Raw genomic sequence first — 24,969 nt, 5'->3', positions numbered from 1 at the left:
GTCTGGGACTTTCTCTTGACTTGTGATGTAGGCTGGGCCAGAAGAGGCACTTTTAGAAATTATTTTTTAAAAGATACTAAGCTGGGTAATATATAACTTGTCAGGATGTTTATATAATATTGTATATGAATTATGAGATCCTTTGGAGTCCCTAAATCAGAGAAACTGGATTTACTCAAAGTGTATTACATCGGGTACTGGAATACTATACCCATATAGCTACAGTATGACTTGATACGTAGTGCTTTCTTTTTTTTTTTTTTTTTTTTATTTTATTTATGATAGTCACAGAGAGAGAGAGAGAGAGAGAGGCAGAGACACAGGCAGAGGGAGAAGCAGGCTCCATGCACCGGGAGCCCGATGTGGGATTCGATCCCGGGTCTCCAGGATCGCGCCCTGGGCCAAAGACAGGCGCCAAACCGCTGCGCCACCCAGGGATCCCTGTAGTGCTTTCTCTTAACAGAGATGTTGCTAATTCTATTCTCTCTAAAGCTCTTCGCACAAATCTTTATCTTATCTCTTTATCTTTGCACAAATCACATGAGAATTCCATTCAGTTAACTTACTCCTGCAACATTTATTGGGTGACCACTATGTATTGAACCCTGAAAGGTAGGGAATCAGACGTTACATAATTATGAGTTCCAGCTACAGGAATCAGATGGTGAGCACTGCCTCCCCACACCGCTAGGCCACTTTCTCAACCAAGAACCAGATGAACCTTTTGTATCCTAGATTTCTAACCAATATCCTTGAAGCATATACAAGGATTGTTGACTCTTAGTTATAGCCCTACTTTAGGGGAAATACAGGAAATATTTGTGAACTGGAGAGAAGCCACTTAAAATCTTCTTAGGTATCTTGCCTTTACTAGGAGTATTCAGAGCATTCACTCTGATGAATTGGTGAGCTCCTTTCCCTTCTGAAGCCCCCCTACTATCAAACAATCTTCTCATGTAGAGAAGATAAAGCATAAACACTGAATTTGAGGGAGACCTTGAGAAATAGTGCTCCCATGTGCAGTAGTGTCTCTTGTTCTGTCCTATGAAGGCCAGTCTAAACCCATCAAGGGGCATTCCTCAGCATTGCCCAAATGTCCATTGAGTCTTCCAGCCATTGCTGTGCTGTAATTCTCAGAGTTATGGGTAGTGAAATCCTAGGGAACCCACGTCCCAGAAAATGCAGTGATTCTGAATGTCCAATCCAGATTTCATATTCCAAAGGGAGGAGCTCTCATGTTACCAGAAATCATTCAGGATAGAGAGCCAGGTAATTTTATTTCTCATTGTTTAGGAATTTATGGACTTTTATTATTAAATATCTACTATAGAAAACTGAACAAAAGGGGAAAAATAGGGGAAAAAAATCACTTGAGAGGCAGCATAACATAGTAGTTAAAAACATGACTCTGGAGCCAAACAATCTCAGTTCCATTTCTTAATAACTGTGTGTTCTTAGGTAGGTCTCTCAACATCTCTGCCCCAGTTTCTCCATTTGTAAAACTGGGATAATAATGGTACCTATCTCATAGAATTAAGGAGACTGAACAAGTTAATATTTGAAAAGCATTTAAAACAAAGCCTAGCACATAATAAGTGCTGTATGTGTTTGTAAAACTTTTTTAAAAAATTAAATTAACCAGGTTAATTTCTCCATGGGTCCTTCCAGTCTTAATCTGTATACATTTCTTAGAGGTTATAATTATAGATATATATGTACAATTTTGTCCTTTTCATTCCTTAACATTATGTATACTGATGCAGTGTCCACATTATAACTTATAGTGATTGCCTAACACAAATTACAAATGAATTTTCCAACAATGCAACCATGAGTAAACCATGGACACTGACACACTGGGTCATAAACTGTCACCTCTTGTTCCAACGTCAGTCTCATATTTCTAGGTAATTATCTTTCCACCATTAGTAATCTCATTTACTAATCTTTTCTAAGGTTAATCTTGATCAACAGTAAATATCCCATTTAATACTATTTTTTCTTAAATTCAGATTTATAGTATTTCATATTCTATTCCTTAAAGGGCACCCACATCCTCCCTCTAAAACAGCAAAATCTGTATTTCCACAACTATGCAAAAGATGTTACTATAAATCTTCCCATCCATTATTCCAGCTTGATTCAAAACAGTATATTTTCAGTTGAAAACTTTTCCCAGAACAAGGTTTTCCCCTTAACAATGCACTTTGATCCACAAATAGTTGAGATCTCTTACTAAAAGAAGTCTCATTCCCTACATTCGTGTTCCATAAGTAGGACTCCTGGTGGAGAATTATGAGAGTTTGGAGTTTTCTTCACTCTAATTATCTGATGTTAAATAAAGGCTACATAACTGCTGAAAGCTTTTCCCAGTCTTTCCATTCACAGGTTTCTTCTAAGCAGATATTTTCTCTCGAATAAAAGAGGAGTTTTCCTGAATTCTTACTAAAACATTTCCTCTCTTGATTTATAGGGATTTTTTTTCCTTTTTCAAAGTGTTACTAAATGTACAAAAAAAATCTATCAATTCAATTCACAGTTTCTCTTCACTATGATTTCTCTGATGTTGAAGTAGGGCTGAGTGACCACTAAAGGCTTTTCCACAGTCATTGCATATAAAGCGTTTCTCTCCACTATGCATTCTCTGATGAATAATAAGAGAAGAATTCTTACAGAAAGCTTTCTCACAATGATTGCATTTGTATGGTTTTTCTCCAGTATGGTTTCTTAGATGTACAATTAGGGAAGAACTCTCATTAAATGCCTTCCCACATTCATTACATCTATATGGTTTCTCTCCAGTATGAGTTCTCCGATGCGCAATAAGGTGAGAGCTACAGTTAAAGGATCTTTCACATTGATTACATTTATAGGGTTTCTCACCAGTGTGAATTCTCCGATGAGCAACAAGGTGACAGCTCTGGCTGAAGGATTTTCCACATTTATTACACTCATAGGGCTTTTCTCCAGTATGAGTCCTTTGATGTCTAACAAGGTGAGCCATCTGGCTGCAGGATTTTCCACATTTATTACATTCATAAGGTTTGATTCCAGAATGAATTATTTCATGTTTAGTGAGGGCTGAGCGTTCTCTGAATGCTTTGCCACATTCCTGACAGTTGTAGGGTTTTTCACCTGTGTGAGTTCTCTGATGGGCAATAAGATGGGAGCTCCAGCTGAAGGATTTTCCACATTCCGTACATTTATATGGTTTTGCTCCAGAGTGAGTTCTTTCATGTTTACTAAGGGCTGAGTAATCCCTGAAAGCTTTTTCACACTCATCACATTTAAAGGGCTTCTCTCCAGTATGCATTCTCATATGGGCAATAAGATGGGAGCTCCAGCTGAAAGACTTCCCACATTCAGTACATTCAAAAGGTTTCTCTCCAGTATGAGTTCTCTGATGTCCAATAAGATGGGAGTTCCAGTTGAAAGATTTCCCACATTCATTACATACATAAGGTTTTTCTCCTGTATGAATTCTTTTATGTACAATAAGATGAGAATTCCAGCTGAAGGCTTTTCCACATTTGTTACATTCGTAGGGCTTTATTCCAGTGTGAGTCCGTTCATGTTTAGTAAGGGCTGAACGATTCCTAAACACTTTTCCACATTTATCACATTCATAGGGTTTCTCTCCAGTATGAGTTTTCTTATGCTGGATAAGGTAAGAGCTCCAGATGAAAGATGTCCCACATTCATTATATTCATAGGGTTTCTCTGAGGTGTAAGTGCTTGTATGTTGAGTAAGGAATGAATCATACCCAAAGACTTTCTCCCATTCATTGTATTTATATGCTTTCTCTACAGTACCAATTTTTTGATGTTCCATAAATGATGAGAAATAAAAGATATTCTCATATTCTTTGTAATCATACTGGTTTTCTCCAATATGAAGTCGTGGATGTTCATTAAATGAAGGGCTCTGGTTAAAGATTTGATGGCATTCCTTATATTCATAGAGTTTTTCTCCTGTATGCATTCCCTTATGATCACCAAAATGTAGTAAATGATTGAAAGATTTAACAGCATCCGCACACTTGAGAAGATTATCTTCAGTTTGGATCCTTTCAGGCTGAATAGGTTGTATGGATTGGTGGAAGGCTTTGTCATAATCATGACTTCCACAGGTAATCTTATCTGCATACATTATTGCTGAATTACACCGCCAGCTTTCAGCATTTGTATCAGGCTTATAGAAATGTTCTATTTGAGAAACTCTCTGAGATGGAACAAAATTTAAGTTCTGGCTATACTCTGCTCCAAGTTCACAGAATTCAGAACCTCTTTGAGAGAGTACTTGCTTTTGCATGAAGACCATTTGTCTCATAGCTGTACTCTGGTTCATGTGATACATTTCTAATTGGTCTTTACATCCCAAGACTTCTAACTTGGAGAACCAAGGATCATCCCATATGTATCTTTCCAACTTCATCCTATGGGATTGTTCTTCTTCAAAAATGCTTTGGGTTGGAATCAATGCTTTGCTTTCAAGTTTTCTCATCCATTCTGAAATAATCAGAAAAAAAAAAAGCCATGAGAGCAGTAAGAAAAACTTCTAGGAAGAACAGAGTGAAAAAGTGAGATTTATTGTCCATATTATTGAAAAGGCAAATGTGAATTTATTTTCAAAAAGATTTGTAACACAACAATCACAACAGGGAAAAGGAGAATAGTGAAAAGTAAACAAACAAAAAGAATGTTAACCAGAATAAGTGTGTACTGGAAACCAATAAAAACCATTTAGGGGTATTTTCCCATGGAAAGAAGACCAGAATAAGGATGTGCAGTAAAGAGTTAACTGCATGCCTGAATTGCTCAAACTTTGCACATTCCCACAAAGGCCTGTTTCATGACCAGCCTTCGGCCAACTACTAGGAATTTAGGTCTTGAAATAGTCTAAGAGTGTTTTGTATGCTTGAGACGTTAAAGGCCAGTGTCTCCATATCTCTAAATAGTCTATACAAATGTCATTTATGGTGAACATCTGCTTTCCTTTCTGGGGATCTGAAGGTTCAGTGATTGCAGTTAGTTATGCAGGAACTGTGTACCCAAATATCCTATCCCTAACTAACACCCTAGACTCCTAGACTCAGGCAAGCTTCCCTAAAGACGACACTTCATACATGTAGTCTCAACTCACTGCTGAAGGAATTAAATGTATCCTTTGCAACTTCAACTGGGAATGACTATTCCAAGTTTACACGTGGTTTCCTCTGGACTTGCTTCAGGTGTCTTTTCCCTTTGCTGACATGCTTTGTATCCTTTCACTGTAATAAACCATTACCCTGAGTATAATGATTTTTGAATCTTTTGAGTCCTTTTAGGGAATCACTGAACCTAAGGGTAGTCTGGGGGATCCCTGACAAAAGGACACAATGGATACTATTAAGGTGAAAAAGTGTAAGAAATAACTTGCTTAAAAAATAAATAAGCAACCAGGTCTTTAACTAATGTTCAAATGATTGAAGTGTCCTAATTCATTTCTATGTTATAATATCCTCCCCTATTTTCACAGTTGCCCCAGAAAAGGAGAGGGTGGGGTTAAGAGAAAGTATCACCAACAAAAGTTTCAAGCAAGGATGTTATCTATAATATACTATCACACTGTTTCCTATTTAGTTCAGTCAATGACACAAAATTCATCAGCCCAAAGTCACCATGCTTTAAGGATATTCCTATAGTTACAATTCTAACAACTACAGAATCATTTGTAGGAAAATGACAAAAGAGATAGACTTGAAAGGCAATGTATTATGATGAAAACAAGGGAGTTATAGCCTGATATAATGTGATTAAATGCTGGCTCTGCACTATCCTTAGGGGACATTTCCAATGATTCCATGAGATTGTGAATCCAGTGAAATGTCTGGCTAATTCAGTATAAGGAAGCCACCCATCATCACTGCTGAGGAATCAATCCTCCAACAACTGAGGGGGTCTGTATTACTTTCCTACTGCCGCTATAACAAATTACCATACATATTGCAGCCTGAAATAATACAACCCTATTACTTTACAGCTTTGGAAGTCAGAAATCCAAAATGACTTTTACTGGGCTAAAACCAGGGTAGCTTCCTCTAGGAGCTCTAGGGGAGAACCCATATCCTTTGTCTTTTCCTGCTTAGAAGCTGCCTGCATTTTTTGGCTTACAGCTCCTTTCCCCATCTTCAAAGACTATCATTCCAGCCTGTTTCCATCATCACATCTCCTCTCTGTGTCTCTGACACTCCAGCCCCTTACAAGGACCTTGCGATTACTATGGGCCCATTCAGTTAATACAAAATCATCTCTCCATCTCCAAAAGTACTCACAACCAAGAAGCCTCTTTGCCCCATAAGTACCATAATAAGTTTAGGATGTGGACATCTTTTTGGAGATAGGGGTAGGAGGTTGTCATTATTCACCCTATCACATGGTCTAAAGCCACAGATATTGGACAGGACCTAGACCCTTGTCCTCTTTCTCTAGGTTTTTCTTACTTCTTACTATACACCATTTCCTTCCTTTTACTATCCACGTCCATTACAACAGGGGCTCTGCTCTGCTCAAAAACTGGCATTGATTACAAATTTCAAGCTTAGTTAAAAGTTAGGGAATGATTTTCATATACTCTTTGAATCCTTCCAATAGAAACTTTAAGAGGGGCACTGGGTATCTCAGTTAGTTAAGTGTCTGCCTTCAGCTCAGGTCATGATTCAAAAAATGGCAGCTGACCAAATGAATAATTCTTGTCCAATTTTATATTCAGTGCTGGTGGGCTGAGTATCTAGAACCAGAGACAAGACAACAAAGTATGGTTTAACCTGGTTAGAATCTATGTGATGACAGTGTATCAGTGAGACACTAAGGAGATGCAGATGCTGAATGGGCAGGAGGCTGGAGAAGGAGATTAACACTGACAACAACCTTAGAAAGTTTCATACAAGCGAAATGACATGAGCTTGGCCTTCAAGCCTTGGTTGAATACAGATAGACTGCTGTTCTATGGAATGAACTAGTTAGAAAATGAGAAAAATAACAGAAAAAATTGGAAGGTCTTGAAATCTAGTCAGAGTCATTTAAAAGGCTATTTGAATCACTATAGATTTACTGACAACCTCAAAATGGAAGATTTCAGGGAGATATAGCTAGAAATAACACCTGAGGTAGCTAATAAAGTAAGAATTTCCTCATTAACTTGAACAGGAATTTTATAAAGAACCTGAGAGTGATGTTGCTGGAAGCTAAATGACACAGTTGACATTTCAGAGGCAGGAAAATCTCAGGAGTTAGAAGAGAAATTACTTCTTGGAGAGGAAAATTGAGGACTTCTCAATTTCCTGCTTAGTGGGGACTCACAGAAGGCTAGTACCAGGAATATGCATCAAGAGGAGGGGGAAACATCATCTAGAAGAAAGAGCTGAGATTACTGATTTATCGCAATCAAGATGTTCGAGATAATTTGCAGGATGGCAGAAGCATAAGGATGGGGATGGTGGAACCACCGGGCTCAGGATGGTAACTCAGAATAGTCAGCACAAGGAGTAGGAGACTTAAAGTTACCAGATTTCTTGAGCCCTTGATGGAACATTTCAGATATGAATGGGGGCAACTGATGAGACTCCAAAAAAACCCCACTTCATTAGAATGGATGGGAAGACATCCAACTTCAGAACTTAAGAGCAGGCTATGGCATGTTGTTAAATTAAAAATAGCAAGATACAGGATCCCTGGGTGGCACAGCGGTTTGGCGCCTGCCTTTGGCCCAGGGCGCGATCCTGGAGACCCGGGATCGAATCCCACATCGGGCTCCCGGTGCATGGAGCCCGCTTCTCCCTCTGCCTGTGTCTCTGCCTCTCTCTCTCTCTCTCTGACTATCATAAATAAATAAAAATAAAAATAAAAAAAATAATTAAAAAAAAAAAAACAGCAAGATACAGAATAGTGTATACCATAATCTACTTTTGAAAAAGTGAAAATTTAAAAAAAGTGAAAATAATCATATCCCTATATGCTTACAGTTGTATAAAGAAACTCTGGAGGAATGCCTGGATGGCTCAGTGGTTGAGCATCTGTCTTTGGCTCAGGGCATGATCCCAGGGTCCGAGGATCGAGTCCTGCATTGGGCTACCCACAGGGAGTCTGCTTCTCCCTCTGCCTATGTCCCTCTCTGTGTTTCTCATGAATAAATAAATCAAATCTTAAAAAAAGAAAGAGAGAGAAAGAAAGAAACTCTGGAAACATTCAATAGAAATTATTAAAACTGATTATCTGGGGCAAGAGGTCAGTAAAAAATGGAAGAATAAGGGCCTCTGAAATGTCACCATTCTATAAAAGCAACCACAGCATTAGCAAAAACTATCAATCAATGTCTTCAAAATTCTATAAATTAACCAAAGTCCTGAAGCAGCCCAAGGAAGATTTTATTCAAGAAAAACAGCTGTATTTTTGTAACAGTGAACTTTGCAGCATTATAACTTACCCTATCCCATCTCTGGCTCCCCAGCTCAGCAGCAGCCTTGGAAAATAACAACCCATATTTCTGGTACTAGAGAGAACAGAATGAAGCTAGAGGTTTTCCAAAGCCTATTCCCAAACAACAGTCATTATTTGACCTACTTGGTGGAGGACCTCCCTTGAAAGATTGTCAGGACCTAAAAGCCTCTAGGGAGCAGGTATTTGTCAAACATTCGCAGGCAATATATTAAAAAGTTGCTACTGCCTGAGATGATGGAAAATAGCTGAGGCAAATAATACATAAAACCAAAAAGATTTTTTTTTAATTTTTTAAAATTTATTTATTCATGAGACACACAGAGAGAGGGAGAGGCAGAGACACAGGCAGAGGGAGAAGCAGGCTCCACGCAGGGAGCCCGATGCGGGACTCGATCCCGGGTCTCCAGGATCGCACCCTGGGCCAAAGGCAGGCACTAAACCACTGAGCCACCCAGGGATCCCCAACCAAAAAGATTTTTAAAAAGCTGAGGGGTAAGATGGTTCACAGGAGTTTTGAAAAGTTCTAATATATTCCTAAGAATCTAGAACACCCATCATAATAAACTCTCAAAAGCCAAAGCCAAAGAGGGGATCCTGAAAGCAGCAAGAGAGAAGCAGTTTATCACATACAGGATCCTCATACGACTAACAGTTTATTCCTCTTCAAAAACCACAGAAGCAAAAAAAAAAAAAAAAAAAAAAAAACCACAGAAGCTAGAAAGAAAAATACTGTCAACCAAGAATTCTGTATCTGACAAAACTTTCTTTCCAAAATGAAGGGGAAAGGAAAGGACTCCCAGATAAACACCATCTGAGTCTGCTGCTAGCAAATCTGCCCTAAAAGAAATGGAGTTCTATACACTGAAATGAAAGGACACTAGACGGTAAGTCAAAATATAGAACATCAATTACAGTAACATAGTTAACAAGATGTTATAAATGCATTTTTTGTTTAGAACTTTTTTCCTGCTTTAAAAAACAAAACAAAGCAATAATTATAAATCTATGTAGATGTAATTTGTGACAGTAACAGCATAAATGGAGGAGGATATACAGAATGAGAGTTTGTAGACTATCAAAGGTAATGGTATTAATCCAAACTAGATAGTTATAAATTACAATGTTAATTATAATCCCTAGGGCAACGACTAAGAAAATAGCTCAAAAATTTTTAGTAAAAAAGTGGTTACCTTTGTTCGTGCCCTATGTGTGTATGGGATGGGGGTAAGAATAATGTGGATTAACAGCAGCAAAAGAAAATGAAATTTTTCAGCTTACTCATTCTATGTAGCTCTGGGCTTTTTCAACCATGTGAATACATCACCTATACAAAAACCCTTTTTTAAACAAAAGAAATAGAAGAGTCTCTGGCTCCTGGCTACAAGTTTGGCAATAAAGGAAATAAGAACAAATTAAAACACATGCAAGTGAATAAGAAATCATCTCAGAGAAAGGGGCAGTGGAGAGAGAGTATGAGAGGGTCAGGAGAATGGATGACAGGGAAGGGAAACGGCAGCTCATAAAAACTGTCAGTAGGGTGGGCATCTTTCCTCTGAATCAACAGCTGCAGGAAAGTCAATACATGGCATAAAGCTCCTTGGAGGGAATTGTGAATGTCTGAGGAAGGTAACTCCTCAGGGCCTCAGCCCATTTTCCAAACAAGGACTTACAGGAAAGCTTCTTGCTTCCACCCGGGGCCTGCCCTCACCTGAACAAGTGCTTGGAGGATATGCTTGTTCCACTGACCAGGGCTCCTCTCCTTGCTCCAATAGAGAGATGACTTCCGGCTTGGCAATCTGATTCCCTGTGCATGGAGGAAAAACAAAGCCTTGTAAACTGCCCTTGCCTATTGTTCTTGACTTCTCACTTGGGCAGAATAAGCACAGTCTCTCCCACTTCGTGCTTCATAAGCATCAGGACTGTGTCCTTGAATGTCAGGTCTCAAGATCATCTTAGTCCTTCTGAGACCTCCATGAGGCCTTTTTTGCGTGTGTAATTTGCCAATGAGTGTTTATTCGTTGTTGTTATTGGTGTTACGCATTGCTAATTTTTAAAAATTGTAATATAACTGACGTATTACATAATATTACTTTCAGGTGTACACAATTCAGTATCTGTATACATTGTAAAATGATAATAAATCTAGTTAATATCCATTACCACATAGTTACATCCTGTGAACTTTCTAACACAGAGTAGTAGAAGGTAATGCAATGGAAATAGCTTCATTTACTGAGATAGCTCAGCCTTACCCACAGAGAGTAGATGCCCATAGGTCTCCAGCATCACATCACGGTACAGCGTCCTCTGAACAGGGTCCAGCTGCCCCCACTCCTCCTGGGTGAAGTCCACAGCTACATCCTTGAAGGTTACTGGTTCCTAAAAGAGCACAGATGTTCCCCCTCAGCCTGCAACCACACCCTCCCATGTTCTCTAGGGATGGAGTGAGGCTGATCACATTGGGGAAGACAGAGGATATAGAGAAACTGTCCAGGATATGTTCAGTACTGTAAACTGATTTGGATCAAGTCCCATTGGGAGCAACCCAAGGGATCTGTATTTGGGATGTACTCTTAGGGAATTAGGTATGTGGGCCCACAGTAACCACAATGAAGATCAGCAGGTCTCTCCTAAGACTCTTACCTAATTCTAGTAATATTGGTTAGTATGGACAGGAATACCACCAGGGAAGTGCCCCCCTTCTTCTCCGGAGATGAAGATACTTAAGGCCAGGACCAGAAGAAAGCAGACTACAAGCACTGGGTTGGAGTCTGCTAAACATGTCGATGTAGGACCTGAGAGGAGGATGTAAATATTCACAGGCTGTCTTCCTGGCCACTAACAGGAGGTTTCCACTCTCAGTTCATTCCTGTCCCAAGGGACTGGAGCTAAAAGTGAGACAGGTTTGAGCAGAGCAGTCCATGCCAAAGAGAATCAGCTACAGCTGCCATCAAAAAGCACCTGAGTTTTAAAATGTTCCAGGAGAGGTTTTTAGGAAAAATAGAAGCAGGAATACTTAACTAGAAGGGAGGAGGAATTACAACCTAAGTCTGACTTTTGTATGAATGCATCCCTCACAGTGCTCTCTTAAAAAAAAAAAAAATATTTATTCATGACACAGAGAGAGGCAGAGACATAGGCAGAGGGAGGAGTAGGCTCCTTGCAGGGAGCCCCATGTAGGACTCGATCCCCAGACTGGGATCACACTCTGAGCCGAAGGCAGACGCTCAACCGCTGAGCCACCCAAGCATCCCAATGCACTCTCTCTCTCTCTCTTTTTTTAAGATTTTATTTATTTATGAGAGACACAGAGAGACAGACACAGGCAGAGGGAGAAGCAGGCTCCACGCAGGGAACCTGACATAGGACTTGACCCCAAAGGCTGCCCTGCTCTCTTTTTTAAAAAAGATTTTATTTGAGAGAGAACACATGCGAGTGAGTGAGCACAAGTTGCGGGTCAGGGGTGGAGAGAAGCAGACTTCCTGCTGAGCAAGGAGCCAGGTGCGGTGCTCGACCCCAGGACCCTGGGGATCATGACCTGAGCCAAAGGCAGATGCTTAATGGACTGATCCATGCAGGCACTCCTCTCACAGAGCTCTTAAGCAAATCAATGTGAACTTGTTACCTAGGCCCATCCAGATGGAGTAGAGCATGCCCTCCCTGTGGTGACAGTGGGAGTGAGGTATCCATCATGGTTAGTATGTTAGAATCCCCACAGGCTCCAATGGCTTCTAGGTCCTCTCATCTGTCTGGAAATTGGCTTTCTGGCCTACCCCTGTGTCTGTGAATTTCCACTGCAAGTGTCCTGTGAGCTTCTACCGGTGCCTTCCCAGCCTGCTATGTCACTGCCCTTCCCATGACCTTCCTTTCTGTCCCAGCTCAAGGTTCACAAACTGAGCTTGTTACCTCTGGTCAGGGTCAGCCATCGTGACTGGGTCTTCAGTGTATCAGCCTTGCTCTGTCAGACTCAACTGCTCCCCCTCCACCTTCACACAACGCCTGGCTTAAAACACAGAACTGATTCTGCTGCAATAATTACATGACTCTGAAAAGCACTTAAAATTGCTGAGCACAGGGGCAGCTCGGGTGGATCAGTGGTTTAGTGTCGCCTTCAGCCCAGGGCCTGATCCTGGAGACCTAGGATCGAGTCCCATGTCAGGTTCCCTGCATGGATCCTGCTTCTCCATCTGCCTGCGTGTCAGCCTCTCTCTGTCTCTGTCTCTCATGAATAAATAAATAAATTAATTAATAAATTAATTAAATAAATCTTTTTAAAAAAATTGCTGAGCACAACCTCACAGTGAAACTTTGCCTAACCCTTTGGACTCATCAAGGCCAATACCTTGGTTTTCTTCTGCAGACCTGCCTAGGCCTCAGTTTCCCTGGTGGGTGGTGCTTCCTTTCACCGAGCAATCATCCCTTCTAACCAGGGTGCTCCAGGTGTGCTCACCTCATACTACCTCATCTCCCCAGAGGGTGGCATCTACTTGATGGCTTCCAAGTTCACTTACACTTAACAAGGTGAAGGGGTCAAGCTGGTGAACTGAGCCACAAGTTAACCACCATGCCAACCACTCCTCCCAAGACAGAAATGGAACCCGCATGCACAAATTTATTTTTTTTTAATTTTTAAAAATTTTTTTATTTATTTATGATAGTCACAGAGAGAGAGAGAGAGAGAGGCAGAGACACAGGCAGAAGGAGAAGCAGGCTCCATGCACCGGGAGCCCGATGTGGGATTCGATCCCGGGTCTCCAGGATCGCACCCTGGGCCAAAGAAAGGTGCTAAACCGCTGCGCCACCCAGGGATCCCAGCATGCACAAATTTAAAAAGGAATCAAAGAACTACATCTAATAGACACTGAAGGATTGAAACTATCAGAGTGATTCTGCAACATTTAATCAAATAGTGGACAATGGCAGTGATCATCAATGACTGCTAAATCACACATGAAAAGCAGACAGGGAACATGTCTGAATAACATGAAGACTGATGGAGGGGGAGCTATTAGCCTAATTCATCACCTCATCTGAAAATGGGACCACCAGACAACCTGTGCCCACTAACGCAACACAGGAGGAAGGACCTAGTACCACCTATGATGTACTCTTACCAAAAATATGGGACCTGAATCTACTCAGCCCTCTAGCCCAGTTATCAGTTTACAAGGAGACAAAGGGAAAAGAACTCAACCAATGACATCAAGAGGGCAAAATCAGGTAAACCAACAGGACAAGTGACTAGTTTCTTCAGCATATGAAGTACACGGTGAGTGGTCCTTGTTTGAATCCTTATTTGAACAAACCAATCATAAAAGATATTTTGGGGACAAGTGGGAAAAAATGAACATTGCCTAGGTATTAGCTAATAATAAGGAATTACTGCTGTTAATTTTGTTGTGTGTGATAAAGGTATTGATATATTGTTTTCTAAAAAGAATGTTCTCTTTTAGAAATATACACATAAGTGTTTATAAACAAAATGACAGAATAGCTTAGATTTGCCTTAAGATGTTCAGTTTTTTCAAGTGTCAGCATAGATGAAGAGGCAGGCAGAAAGCTGAAAGTTGCTGTTATTGAACACAGGTGTTTGTAATAATGCCCCCCAACCAAGAGATGGTCACATCCTAAATCCCAGAACCTATGACTGCTACCTTAACAAGAGAAAGAGACTTTGCAGAGATGTGATTATGTTAAGAATATGGATTTTGGGAGATAATCTTGGATCATCCAGGTGGGTTCAATGTAATCACAAAGGTCCTCATAAATGAAGGAGGGAGCAGGAGGGTCTTAGTCAAAGCAGATGTGACACTGGAAGCAGAGGTTGGAGTGATGCACATTGAAGACAGAGGTAGGGACCATGAGCCAAGAAATGCAGGTAACCTCCAGAAGCTGAAAAAGCAAGTAAGCAGATTCTCCCCTGGAACCTCCAGAGGGAACACAGCCCTACAGACCGCCCCATTTTTGGTCTTCAAAAAGTGTTACCATTTATTGATATCTGAAGGGGAGAAGACATAACAATGTATGTCAAAAAAGAAGTATCAATGGAAAGATAGAGCTGGCTAATTGCCAAGAACCTACAGACTCACTTTAGACTTCTGAGCTCTAGAACAAGAGAGTAAATTTATATTGTTCTAAACCATTAAGTTTGCAGTAATTTTTGGTAACAGGAAGTAATACAAGATTCAGATTCCATGTTATGGTTTAAAAACCTGCCAAAGTTTTCTAAGACAGGGAAATATCCAGAAGAGGCCTTTGTTTGGCACATGGTGTTCCACACATTCTTGCAAGATGAGGTTACAGATGAAAGTGCTGAGGACCAAGGAAACTGAGCAGAGGAGATTCCAGGCCCACACGTTGGAAGTGGGTACAGTGGAAGAGGTTTCCAGGAGAGGATTCAGACTCTGAACTTAAATGATACAGTGAAAGCAGGAGTGAGAGCCAGGATGAAAACAAGTAAGGAGGTGAGTCTGTATTCAGGACAGCTTTGCTAATTGTCCCACCTTCCAACGAGCCACTCCACCTTGTGGGCAGCACAACCACCAGATGTGTTGGACTTATACTTGGGCAACACAGCTTAGACCCTTCTCACACACAAGACTGTGCATGGTTCTAAGGTTGCTCAGGTTGAAACCCTGGAGTTGAAACCTCTTCCCCAGGATGTGGGGCAGGGAGATCTGTGGCCTGACAGCCAGCTGCATACCCGGGGAAACAGGGAGGAGCATAAGCAACTTGATGATCCTGGCTCAACCAGCTCCATTGGAACTTAGAGTGAGACTTATCGGAAGACAGATGCAGACATAGACACAGACACACACACGAAGGGAGGCCTATGGGGAACCAAACTTGCTCAGCCATAGCAATGCAGGATGCTCAAATGCCTCACTGCTCTTTCCTAGGGAACAGAGACAGAGGCGCCCTGGAGCCAAGAGAAGTACATACAGCACAAGAGGAGACCAAACTCAGAGGCTGAAAGGAAAACAGAATAGAGGCCACAGCTACATCCAACTTTCAATGAACTGCAATTCCACTTCCCCAACTGGAGATTTCAGTATAAAACAAGACAGGCTGACACCAGAGAGGCTCTCAAAGAACAAAAATTCATTGAACATGAAGACACAGCAATTGCTTCAGGAGGCCCACCATGTAACAGAAGGCCTCAGAAACAGAACAAAAATAAAGGAATAGGACAGGACAGATTTTTTCTACAAGGGTTCTTAAAAGAAGACACAAAAATATTAGCCATAAACAAAGATCTATTTGACAAAAATATCCTGGAAAACACTTGACTGATCAAAGACACCACAAAGTTAAGAGACACTAGGAGAAACCAATTCATACAAGGCAAAGAATCAGAATCCACAATACAAAAAAAAAAAAAAAAAGGAATCCACAATTCATGTAAATGCCTACTTATCAACAAGTCTGATTCTACACAAATCTGAGAAATGCAGAGAGAGAAATGCAGATGAGCAGTAATGATATGAAGATACTCAACCTCACTAGTGATCAAGGAAATGAAAAGTAATACACCTTTTCGGTCTTGAGGTAAGCAAACATTAAAAGATCTAAGTGGCAGCAAACATGCAAGGAAATTGGCACTCTTCCAGAGTAGTGAGAAGAGGCTTTGCACCTTCAAAGAGCCTTATGGCAGCACTGGTCATTTTGAAAACACACACACACCCTACAACTCAGCATAATTCTGCTTCTAGGGGCATATCTACATAAATATTTATACATGTGCTCAAAGTGAAATTACAAGAATGTCCACACAGCTTTCCCTGGAATAGCAAAACTGGTGGGGGCAGGGAACTTCTAAGCCCATCCATAAAAGGGATGAACAGGGGCAAAAGAAATGGACTTAAAAAAAAAAAAAAAGAAATGGACTTATCACATGGATGGACCTTAAAGTTGGCCTTCAATAAGCAAGAAAGGTGTAGAAAAGCTACAGGCAGGAAAAGCATTACTTAAAAAAAAAAAATAGAATAGGGGCACCTGGCTGACTTGGTCAGTAGAGCATGCAACTCCTAATCTTAGGGGTGAGTTCGAGCCCCACATTGGGTACAGAAATGGGTTAAAATGAAAATTAAAAAATATTTTAGGGCCGCCTGGGTGGCTCAACAGTTGAGCATGTCTTTGGCTCAGGGCGTGATCCTGGGTTTCCAGATCCCTGTGAGGAGCCTGCTTCTCCCTCTGCCTATGTTTCCTCCTCTCTCTGTCTCTCATAAATAAAATCTTAAGAAAAAATCTTTTAAAAATGGAATATTAATATCTCTGACATCTACAGAAACATTATCTATGAATGAGTATAAAAACAAATTAGCTGTGTACACACCCTAAGTGGTCATTCTGCATAAATGTGGAAAATGTGAATAGAATGTATAAAAGGAAAACTAAGCAAATATGACAAAGCATAACTGTTTATTCAGAATAATAGAGACGTTTGATTACTTTTCATACTTTTCTATAATTATGGGATTTGTCCAAACATTTGAAATAAACAAGTATTTCCAGGTTTGTAGATGTTATCAGAGTGGCAGGAATCATGGACTACCACACAGGAAGAGAAAAAGACCCACAGCTGGGTATATCCTAATACTGGGGCCTACAGTTCAGGCAGGCCTTAAAGATGCAGAATATGCAAAAGCACAACTGGAGGTGAAACAGAAGAAGAGATAGGAGAAGTCAAAGGCCCAGTCTCATCAGCTGTGTGGACAAGAGGGACCTTAGAAGGCAAGACAGGATGGAGTAAGCCATTCTCAGGCAACCATACCTCAACTTGCACTTTACAAGCATCTGCTAGGATGACTTGAAAATGCCTCGCCCAAATTTCCTGTAATCATTCCTACACATATGTATGAACCCTCACCAGGGCTCTCTATAGCACTTCAGGGAATCTCCTAACCAGCTACACATCTAAACCATGGTGCAGTTTGAGAAGATGCAGAGGGTGCTGAGATGGATCTCAGTTCCTGCATTATCTGAAATCATGGACAGTTGGCTCATTCATGGAATCTAGAGAAATTCAGATGGGTTCTTTCGCATCTTCAGAATTTCATTAATATTTCAGGGCAAGCTCTTTGCAGGCAAGGAAAACACAACTATGTGTACATCCTCAAGACAATCAGAGATGGGTGCAGAGTGTTAGATTATTGTTATGTGCATGTTTATCATGCAGAAAGCATTGGTGGATTGTTATACAGGGATTTGAGAGCTGCCGTATTTGAGGAAACTGGGTGGAGATTTTTCTAGATGGGATATTACTTTCCTTATTCTTCAAAATAATGAGATCTGGGATTCCACTAGTTGAAACTTCACTATCCGACATGTTGCCCAGAATAGACTACTCAGATAACAAGGGATGACAGCATTTGATGTTTTCACCAGGTGAATGCTTTATTTCAGTATTTAATTTGGAGGGAACAAGGGAGGGATACGGAGCTCTTGTTAGTGTTCCTGAAGACCTTGCTTAATACAAAAACTCACATGATTCAAATCTTGAGTTTCCCACAAGGAAAAATCCGAAGTGAGTGTGGGGAGGGGGCCAGGAGCATGTTCTCAGAAATCACAACTCTTCAGACATTGAAGGGTGTTGTTATTTTAATTCTCCATTTTATTTTCTCAGCATTAACCCTAATTCTCAGAAACCACATAAATTAACAGCAGAGTGCAGCCCAGTGGTTATTAGGCTTCTTCACAGCATTTTAGTACAGCTAACTTCTATTCCCAAGCGACTGATTTGGGGCCCATCTTTCAGCCTAGCTCACTGCTGATTCTGTTAGAGTCTAAAAATAACTATCATAGCAGCAATGAGCATCAGTCACCCGAGTTATGATGTCAGACAACCACCATTCTGTGTCACATGGTTCAGGCCCTTCTGCCTCCTGGGGACAGCTGTACTGCTATGTGGGGGTAGCATACTTGCAATGCACTTCATCTGTCAGCTTTGAAACTGTGGGAGATTTCATTACGTTTTATTTCAATTTGGGGAGGGAGGCATAAACCTGAAATGTTATTAATATTTTTATAGCTCAGTATCTCTTATTTGCTTGATCCATTATTTTAACTTAAAAAATCTAAATATAGTAATGAAACTATTTTTCTTTACCTTTCATAGTATGGAGTCAATAAAGTAAATGTAAATTTCATGAATCAAGATAAAAATCTCTCATTAAGAAACATAGAGATAACCCTAAGGAACCAAAAACAGTAAGTTAAAAATGGCTGCCTCTGAATTATAAAAAGAAATAAAATATTGATGTGTACTACAATACAAATGAACCTTAAAAACACACTAAGTGACAGAAACCAGACACAAAAGGCCATATATTATAGAATTTCCCGTTATGAGAAATGTCCAGAATAGAAAAATAAATAGATAAAGTAAATTAGTGGTTGTCAGGGGCTGAGGGTGGTGGGAACATGGGTTCCTAATAGGTACAGGATTTCTTTTTGGGGTGATATACACCCATGCTCTAGAAGTACATTATCGGTTGATAATACTTGCCCCATTCTGTGAATATATGAAAAACAAGAGAACTATTTACTTTAAAAGGGTGAATATTCTAATAAAGTTGTTATGAAAAAATTTGTTTTTAAGTGGCTGCCACCAATGAAGAGGCTGGGCAGGAAAAAAGGGAGATGACACCTTTCCAATATTACCTATTCTGCTATCCTATTTCCTGCCACCTTTCCCGTATCAACTCTGCTGTCCTAGTTCTCTCAGAAGCCATTCTTATGCCCTTACAGTCATAAAGTTCCCTTGCTTTGACTCCCTAATACTTCTTAGGTCTTGCTCCTAGGCCCTGGTCACACTGACCTGAAATGCAAGCCTGCTTCTCACAACCCGCTTCTCCCCACACTCCTGCCAGGGACATCCTTCCAGCCACATTTTAGACAGTGGCGCCTCCTACTCCCAATATTTAAGAGGCTCTTTATACCACCAGGATGGACCCCTGGCTCTGCAGCAGGCATTCAGAACCTGGTTGGATTCATCCTAGGCTCTCCATGCTAAATTCTAATTGGGGTCAGCCTTCGCCCAGATGCTGGTCATGCAATACCCCTGCCTCACCCCCCACCCAACACCACACACTGGTGGTGCTATAAAAGGCCAGACCCCTGCTTACCAGGCTGATGAATCCCCTTCACCTCCTGGTGCAAATGTGTCAGGTCTCCTGGGCAGCCACTCTCACCACAGCAGAAAGACTCCAGCTGCTCTGTGCCCCAGTGACTCTATGCAGACTGACCCACTTCCTAAGACATCAGTTGGGCTCAGCTCTTTCAAGGCTTGGGGCCTCCCCCAGCATCTCAGGCTCATATCCTGAACCACATTTACAGCACCAGCAGGCCATGAGCCCTCAGGAGCTGAGTGAATCATTTTGGAAAGGGGACTGAGAATCCCTCAGGACTGGGCTTGTACCTGTCCACGTTCCCCTCCCAGCAGGCAGACAGCTCACAGGACACCATCAAACTGAATCAGTACTGAATACATGAGGTAAGGCAGGAGGAGGAAGGGGGACTTCCAGCCAAAAGGGTTGCCCCTCATCCACCAAAACAACACACAGCACAGCTAGGGCTCAGGAATATGAATAGACTAATTAATAGTGTGGCTCCAAGTCATAGAAAATTATTTGAATTCTGAGTGCTCAGAAAGCAGTAAACTTCTGGCCGATTCCTTCTCTACCCAACTCTAGCTGTTATAAAGTGAGGAACACATAGACTAGGATGGTGGGAAACAACTTGGGCACCTTAGGGAACAGCACAGCCCTTCAGGAAAAAGCAGAAGCCCACCTCACCTGGACCTCGGCTGTCGGGAGCCCAGTGGCCCTCCTCTCCTCCTCACGGTTCTCTTCCAAATGCCAGGCAGAGTCCTGAGGACATAGAGCTGGGGAGGAAAACAAAGTCACGGAGGCAGCTCTCCCTGCCAGAAGTATGCCTACATGAGTCCTTCCTCCTGGGAGGTGGGGGGTTCAGGGAAAACTGGTTTCTGGACCTCTCTGTTACACAAATAAAAAAACTCATCTCCTCATTTTATAGATCAGGGAAATGAGACTCAAGAGCAGATAAGGAATGTGCCTAAACATGAACCCTGCACTGTCCCCCTTTGCTCTGAGGCACCGTCTCTGAGAAATAGTGCCATTCATATCCTTTCTGGGCCATTCATATCCTACCCACAAATGCCCACACATTTATTCTCATGCCCCTTTCGTGGAGGTATCACCATCACTTTATCTCCCAGTGGTGTGTTCGGATCGTTCGCTATTCCAGCTTTGAAAGATCTGGACCAGAAACACTCCCCACTGCCCTATGCCCTAAATCCCCAGGTGGCTCCCTAGGTCTGATTCCTGGCCAAGGCAAGTCACTGCTGGGAAAAGCCTGGACATTGCAGCCAACATGGCCAAAGGGGACACAGGCTCTTTGACTCACCCCAGGAGGCCCACGGGTCAACAGCCGCCATTCCCCAGGACTGGTCCGTAAGGATACCTGCACGAAATCAGGTTAGGATAAGTAAAGGAAAGGTATTGGCACAACAATCCTAGTGACTAAAGGCAACAAAATGGAAAAGGAGATCGGTCTCACTGAAAGGGGTAACAGAGTTCCATAAACAGAGCCCAAGGACATGTGACAAAATCCAACATAATAAGCTAGGTTTGGGATGCCTGGGTGGCTCAGCGATTGAGCATCTGCCTTCAGCCCAGGTCATGATCACAGCATCCTGGGATCAAGTTCCGCATCAGGCTCTCTGCATGGAGCCTGCTTCTCCCTCTGCCTGTGTCTCTGCCTCTCTGTGTCTCTCATGAATAAATAAATAAAATCTTAAAAAAAAAAAAAAGCTAGATTTATATCAGAAATGCATGTTAGTCACTATTAGAAAATCTGATGTGATATAGCCATAGAACAATATTTAAATGGCTCCTCCTGGGATCCCTGGGTGGCGCAGCGGTTTGGCGCCTGCCTTTGGCCCAGGGCGCGATCCTGGAGACCCAGGATCGAATCCCACGTCAGGCTCCCGGTGCATGGAGCCTGCTTCTCCCTCTGCCTGTGTCTCTGCCTCTCTCTCTCTCTCTGTGTGACTATCATAAATAAAATAAATAAATAAAATAAATAAATAAATAAATGGCTCCTCCTTAAATGACTAAGGAGGTATCTGATAAAATATTTAACATTACCTAATTTTTAAAAAATCTACATAGTAAGATACTCCCCTCAGTGTCTTTACTGATAAATACAGGGAACCTCACTTAAAGATAGCATACCACTGACCTCACACTATTTAACACTGTTCCTAAATTACAAGCCAATGCTATAAAAACAAGAAAAAAATATGGTAGTGGTAGAGAAATTCTTATCAGATGTATGATGGTCTTCTAAGAAATCCCACAAATCATTAGAAAATCTCTTAGAACTAATGAGACACCTTAGGAAAGGACTATAAAATATACAAAAATTACGTGGCATTTTACACCGTTTCCCTTTTCACCAAAAACCAAGTTGTTTCTTCTTTTTAAATCTCACTCAGTTCTAATTCTTTTTTTTTTTTTAAACATTTTTATTTATTTATGATAGTCACACAGAGAGAGAGAGAGAGAGGCAGAGACACAGGCAGAGGGAGAAGCAGGCTCCATGCACCGGGAGCCCGACGTGGGATTCGATCCCGGGTCTCCAGGATCGCGCCCTGGGCCAAAGGCAGGCGCCAAACCGCTGCGCCACCCAGGGATCCCTCAGTTCTAATTCTATACCAAGATCAACAGACCCTCCTCCAATTCCTCAAAACCCTCAGCCCCTGTGCCACTTTGACCCCTGGCAGTAGCAGGTCACTGCTGAGGAGGCCCAGAAGAAACAGAATTTGAACTCACCCCAGGAGGCCCAAGGGTTGATGGCTGCCATCCCACAGGATCAATGGACCAGGTGCCCTCCCAGGTGCACTTGATTCAGGTGATTCATTCACGGAATGCAATTGCAGTACCAACCTAACGACAAAAATAGAAAACACAAAAGTGGTCCTTTCTCTGAAGAAGGACCAGTAACAAAAAAGGCAGCCTATCCACAGAAACAACAGAAGACTTCCAGGGAGCATTATAAGAAAACAAAATTTACAAGTCAAAAACAACAATGAAAAGGGAGTTAAACAAGCTGAAAAAAGAGCACAATCCAGGATTAGAGGGTGGAAATTTGTCAATGGCTCCCAAGAGACAGCGAGTGACAACTTCGAAGTAACTTTTTGGTGATTTACAAAAATTACTGTAAAATCTACATGCACCCCCAATGAATCAGTGGCTGCCTAGAGCCGCCAGGGAGGGAGGAATGAGGAGTGACCGCTTAATAGGTGCAAAGATTTCTTTTGGGAGGTGATGAAAATGTTCTAGAATTAGATAATATTTTATTGTACAACTCTTTAAATATACAACAAAACCACTAAGTTGTACTCTAAAACGGCTAATTTTTTGTTATGCAAATTTTACCTAAAAGGGAAGGGATGGAGGTAAGGAAGGGAAGGAAAGAAGAAATCAATCTGCAAAACCTACCAGGCCCAAGCCTGTCTGTTTACTGGTTCAGAGCCCAGACCACAAACTCCCTGGGTTCCAAGTCTTTGTGCAAGTCCCGAGACCTCTCTGAGGGTTCCAAGGCCAACTGGCAGAGCTCTGGGTTTCCTGGGAGTGTGTATAAGGCACCAGGACGCCTACTGGGCCCCAGGAACACCGGGATCTGTGCCAAAACTCAAAGTAGGCATACTACGCTGCACCGCTGTTTGCAACTTAACAAAATCCGCCGTCACTGCAAGCTGAAGGGAATGGGGGCTGTTCCCCTCCCACGTTCCACGTCGTTCTTCCGCGCCTCCGGTGGACCCGCGCGGACGAGAAACACCCGCTGGGGAAAGAAAGGTGTGCATGCCCATTAACAGCCTCAGAGGCGTCCTCATCACCTGCTGCCTGGCCTCCCGCCCGATTTTATCTGCAACCACCGGGGAGGAGAGATGCTCAGGAGCTCGTAGCAGCGAGCCGCTGGCCTTACCTGGTTCGTGGCTCCCAGCCTCCCACCCGTGAGCCGGTCCCCGCCAGTGCGCGCTCGGCAGGCGACTTAGCAAGCTCGGGCTCGCTCGGCCAGGGGCGTCCGGCTTTTGTTCCGCTCCAAGGTTCGGCCCGCGGGGCACCTGGGATCCTCGCGCGCGGCGGGGAAGACAAAAGCGTGCGGGGCCGACAGCCGCGACCCCGCGCCAGGCCCGACGTCCAGGGCTCCTCGGGTCCGCCCAGCCGGCCCAGCGCGGCCGCGAGCCCGGAGGCGGGAGAACCAACGGAAACGGGAGCGCGAAGCCGGCGCAGAAAGGGCAGGTGCGGGATCTGCCCTGGCGCCGCCCGGATTGCCGGAGTCGCGTCTTCTAGCTCGTTTTCCCCGTCCTTCCTATCCCTCCGCTGCGACAGAAACGGCGGCCCCACAGCCTCAGCGACCGCCTCACCTCGGCAGTGGACAATGGCGGCCGCTCCCCCGACGTCGACCAGGACGCGCGGCGCAGGTTGCTGGGAGTTGTAGTTCTGGACGGTGAGCTTCCGGCTGGTCCGGAAGCGCCGCCATGGCAGGTACCGGGAGCTGTTCGCCTGGAGTTGGCCTCTGCAGCGTCAGTGTCTTTCCAGGGCGTATAGTAGTATCCCGGTCCCCGCTGAGCCAGACAGTTCTGTCCTGGGCCTACACCACCCTCCCCGCCGCCGCTGCCCAACTTGGGAAGGCCTGAATAGGTCGCGGCCCCGCGAGCCTCAGTGTGCGGTCTGTGAAATGGGGGCTCAGAGTAGCTGCGCTTAGCAATGCGAACTTGACGAAGTCTAGTCGTTTTCTGCGTCCGGGACGCAGGTCTGAACGCTTCCAAAGTTGTCCTTTCACTTACCATTTACAATATTGTGAGGAAGTAGCTGTTCTGATCCCCCTTTCCAGATGAGGCTGGTTTGGAACTTGTCGCACGTGAAACCTTAGTGTTTAGAATGCAAGGGATTGTTCCCAAATCTATCTAGATGATGAAGCTTTATCGGAGCCTAAGTACCCACCGACCTACGTTGCGACGTATCTGGCGTCAGCATTTATTGCGAGGCGTTGAAGACTAGAACGTAGAACGCGGTTAACGAAATCTCTGCCTGGCAACCGTCATTCAAACCACTCCTGAAAAGCCTGGACAAGGAGGATGAAAAGGCTCCTCACTCGCTGAGTCACCAACCCCAGCCTCCAGCTCTAGCTGAATCTGGAATCCCCAAATCCAGTGACAGCGCTTTGGGACTCTGTTGGAACCTTCTTCCCGGCTGAGTTTGAGGTGTCCCTCAGCTCCAGCTTCCCTGGCTCCCCACCTTTTCCTCCTTGTTCCTGATCCATCTTGCCTGTAGATTTGTCTACCGTGGTTTCCACGGCTCAGCTGGGGGAACAGCACGGTAGTCAGGCAATTAGGGGCCAGATTTCAGACAGCCTTAGGGTCATTGTGATGGCTCTGATTTTTTTTTTTTTTTTTTTTTT

At 42.8% G+C, this 24,969-nt stretch overlaps 1 protein-coding gene across 2 annotated transcripts; it reads right to left on the bottom strand.

Annotated features, from left to right (window-relative positions):
- Positions 1-552: 552 nt before the first annotated feature.
- On the bottom strand, positions 553-22,448 carry ZNF606 (zinc finger protein 606). 2 transcript variants are annotated; one of them, XM_041742990.1, is made up of 6 exons: positions 22,335-22,448; positions 20,905-20,961; positions 20,274-20,362; positions 10,731-10,857; positions 10,187-10,282; positions 553-4,509 (listed from the first exon to the last, which is right to left on the bottom strand). In XM_041742990.1, exons 1-6 carry the CDS (start codon positions 22,363-22,365, stop codon positions 2,534-2,536), a joined length of 2,376 nt encoding a protein of 791 aa, XP_041598924.1. In that variant the 5' UTR covers positions 22,366-22,448; the 3' UTR covers positions 553-2,533. The 2 variants fall into 2 exon arrangements, with proteins under 2 accessions (XP_041598924.1, XP_041598925.1); XM_041742991.1 differs by lacking the exon at positions 20,905-20,961 and having other exon boundaries at positions 22,335-22,367.
- Positions 22,449-24,969: the final 2,521 nt, after the last annotated feature.

Source organism: Vulpes lagopus, chromosome 2, assembly GCF_018345385.1.
Source record: "Vulpes lagopus strain Blue_001 chromosome 2, ASM1834538v1, whole genome shotgun sequence".
Taxonomy (NCBI): Eukaryota; Metazoa; Chordata; class Mammalia; order Carnivora; family Canidae; genus Vulpes; species Vulpes lagopus.
This window is presented reverse-complemented; position numbering and strand designations above follow the sequence as displayed.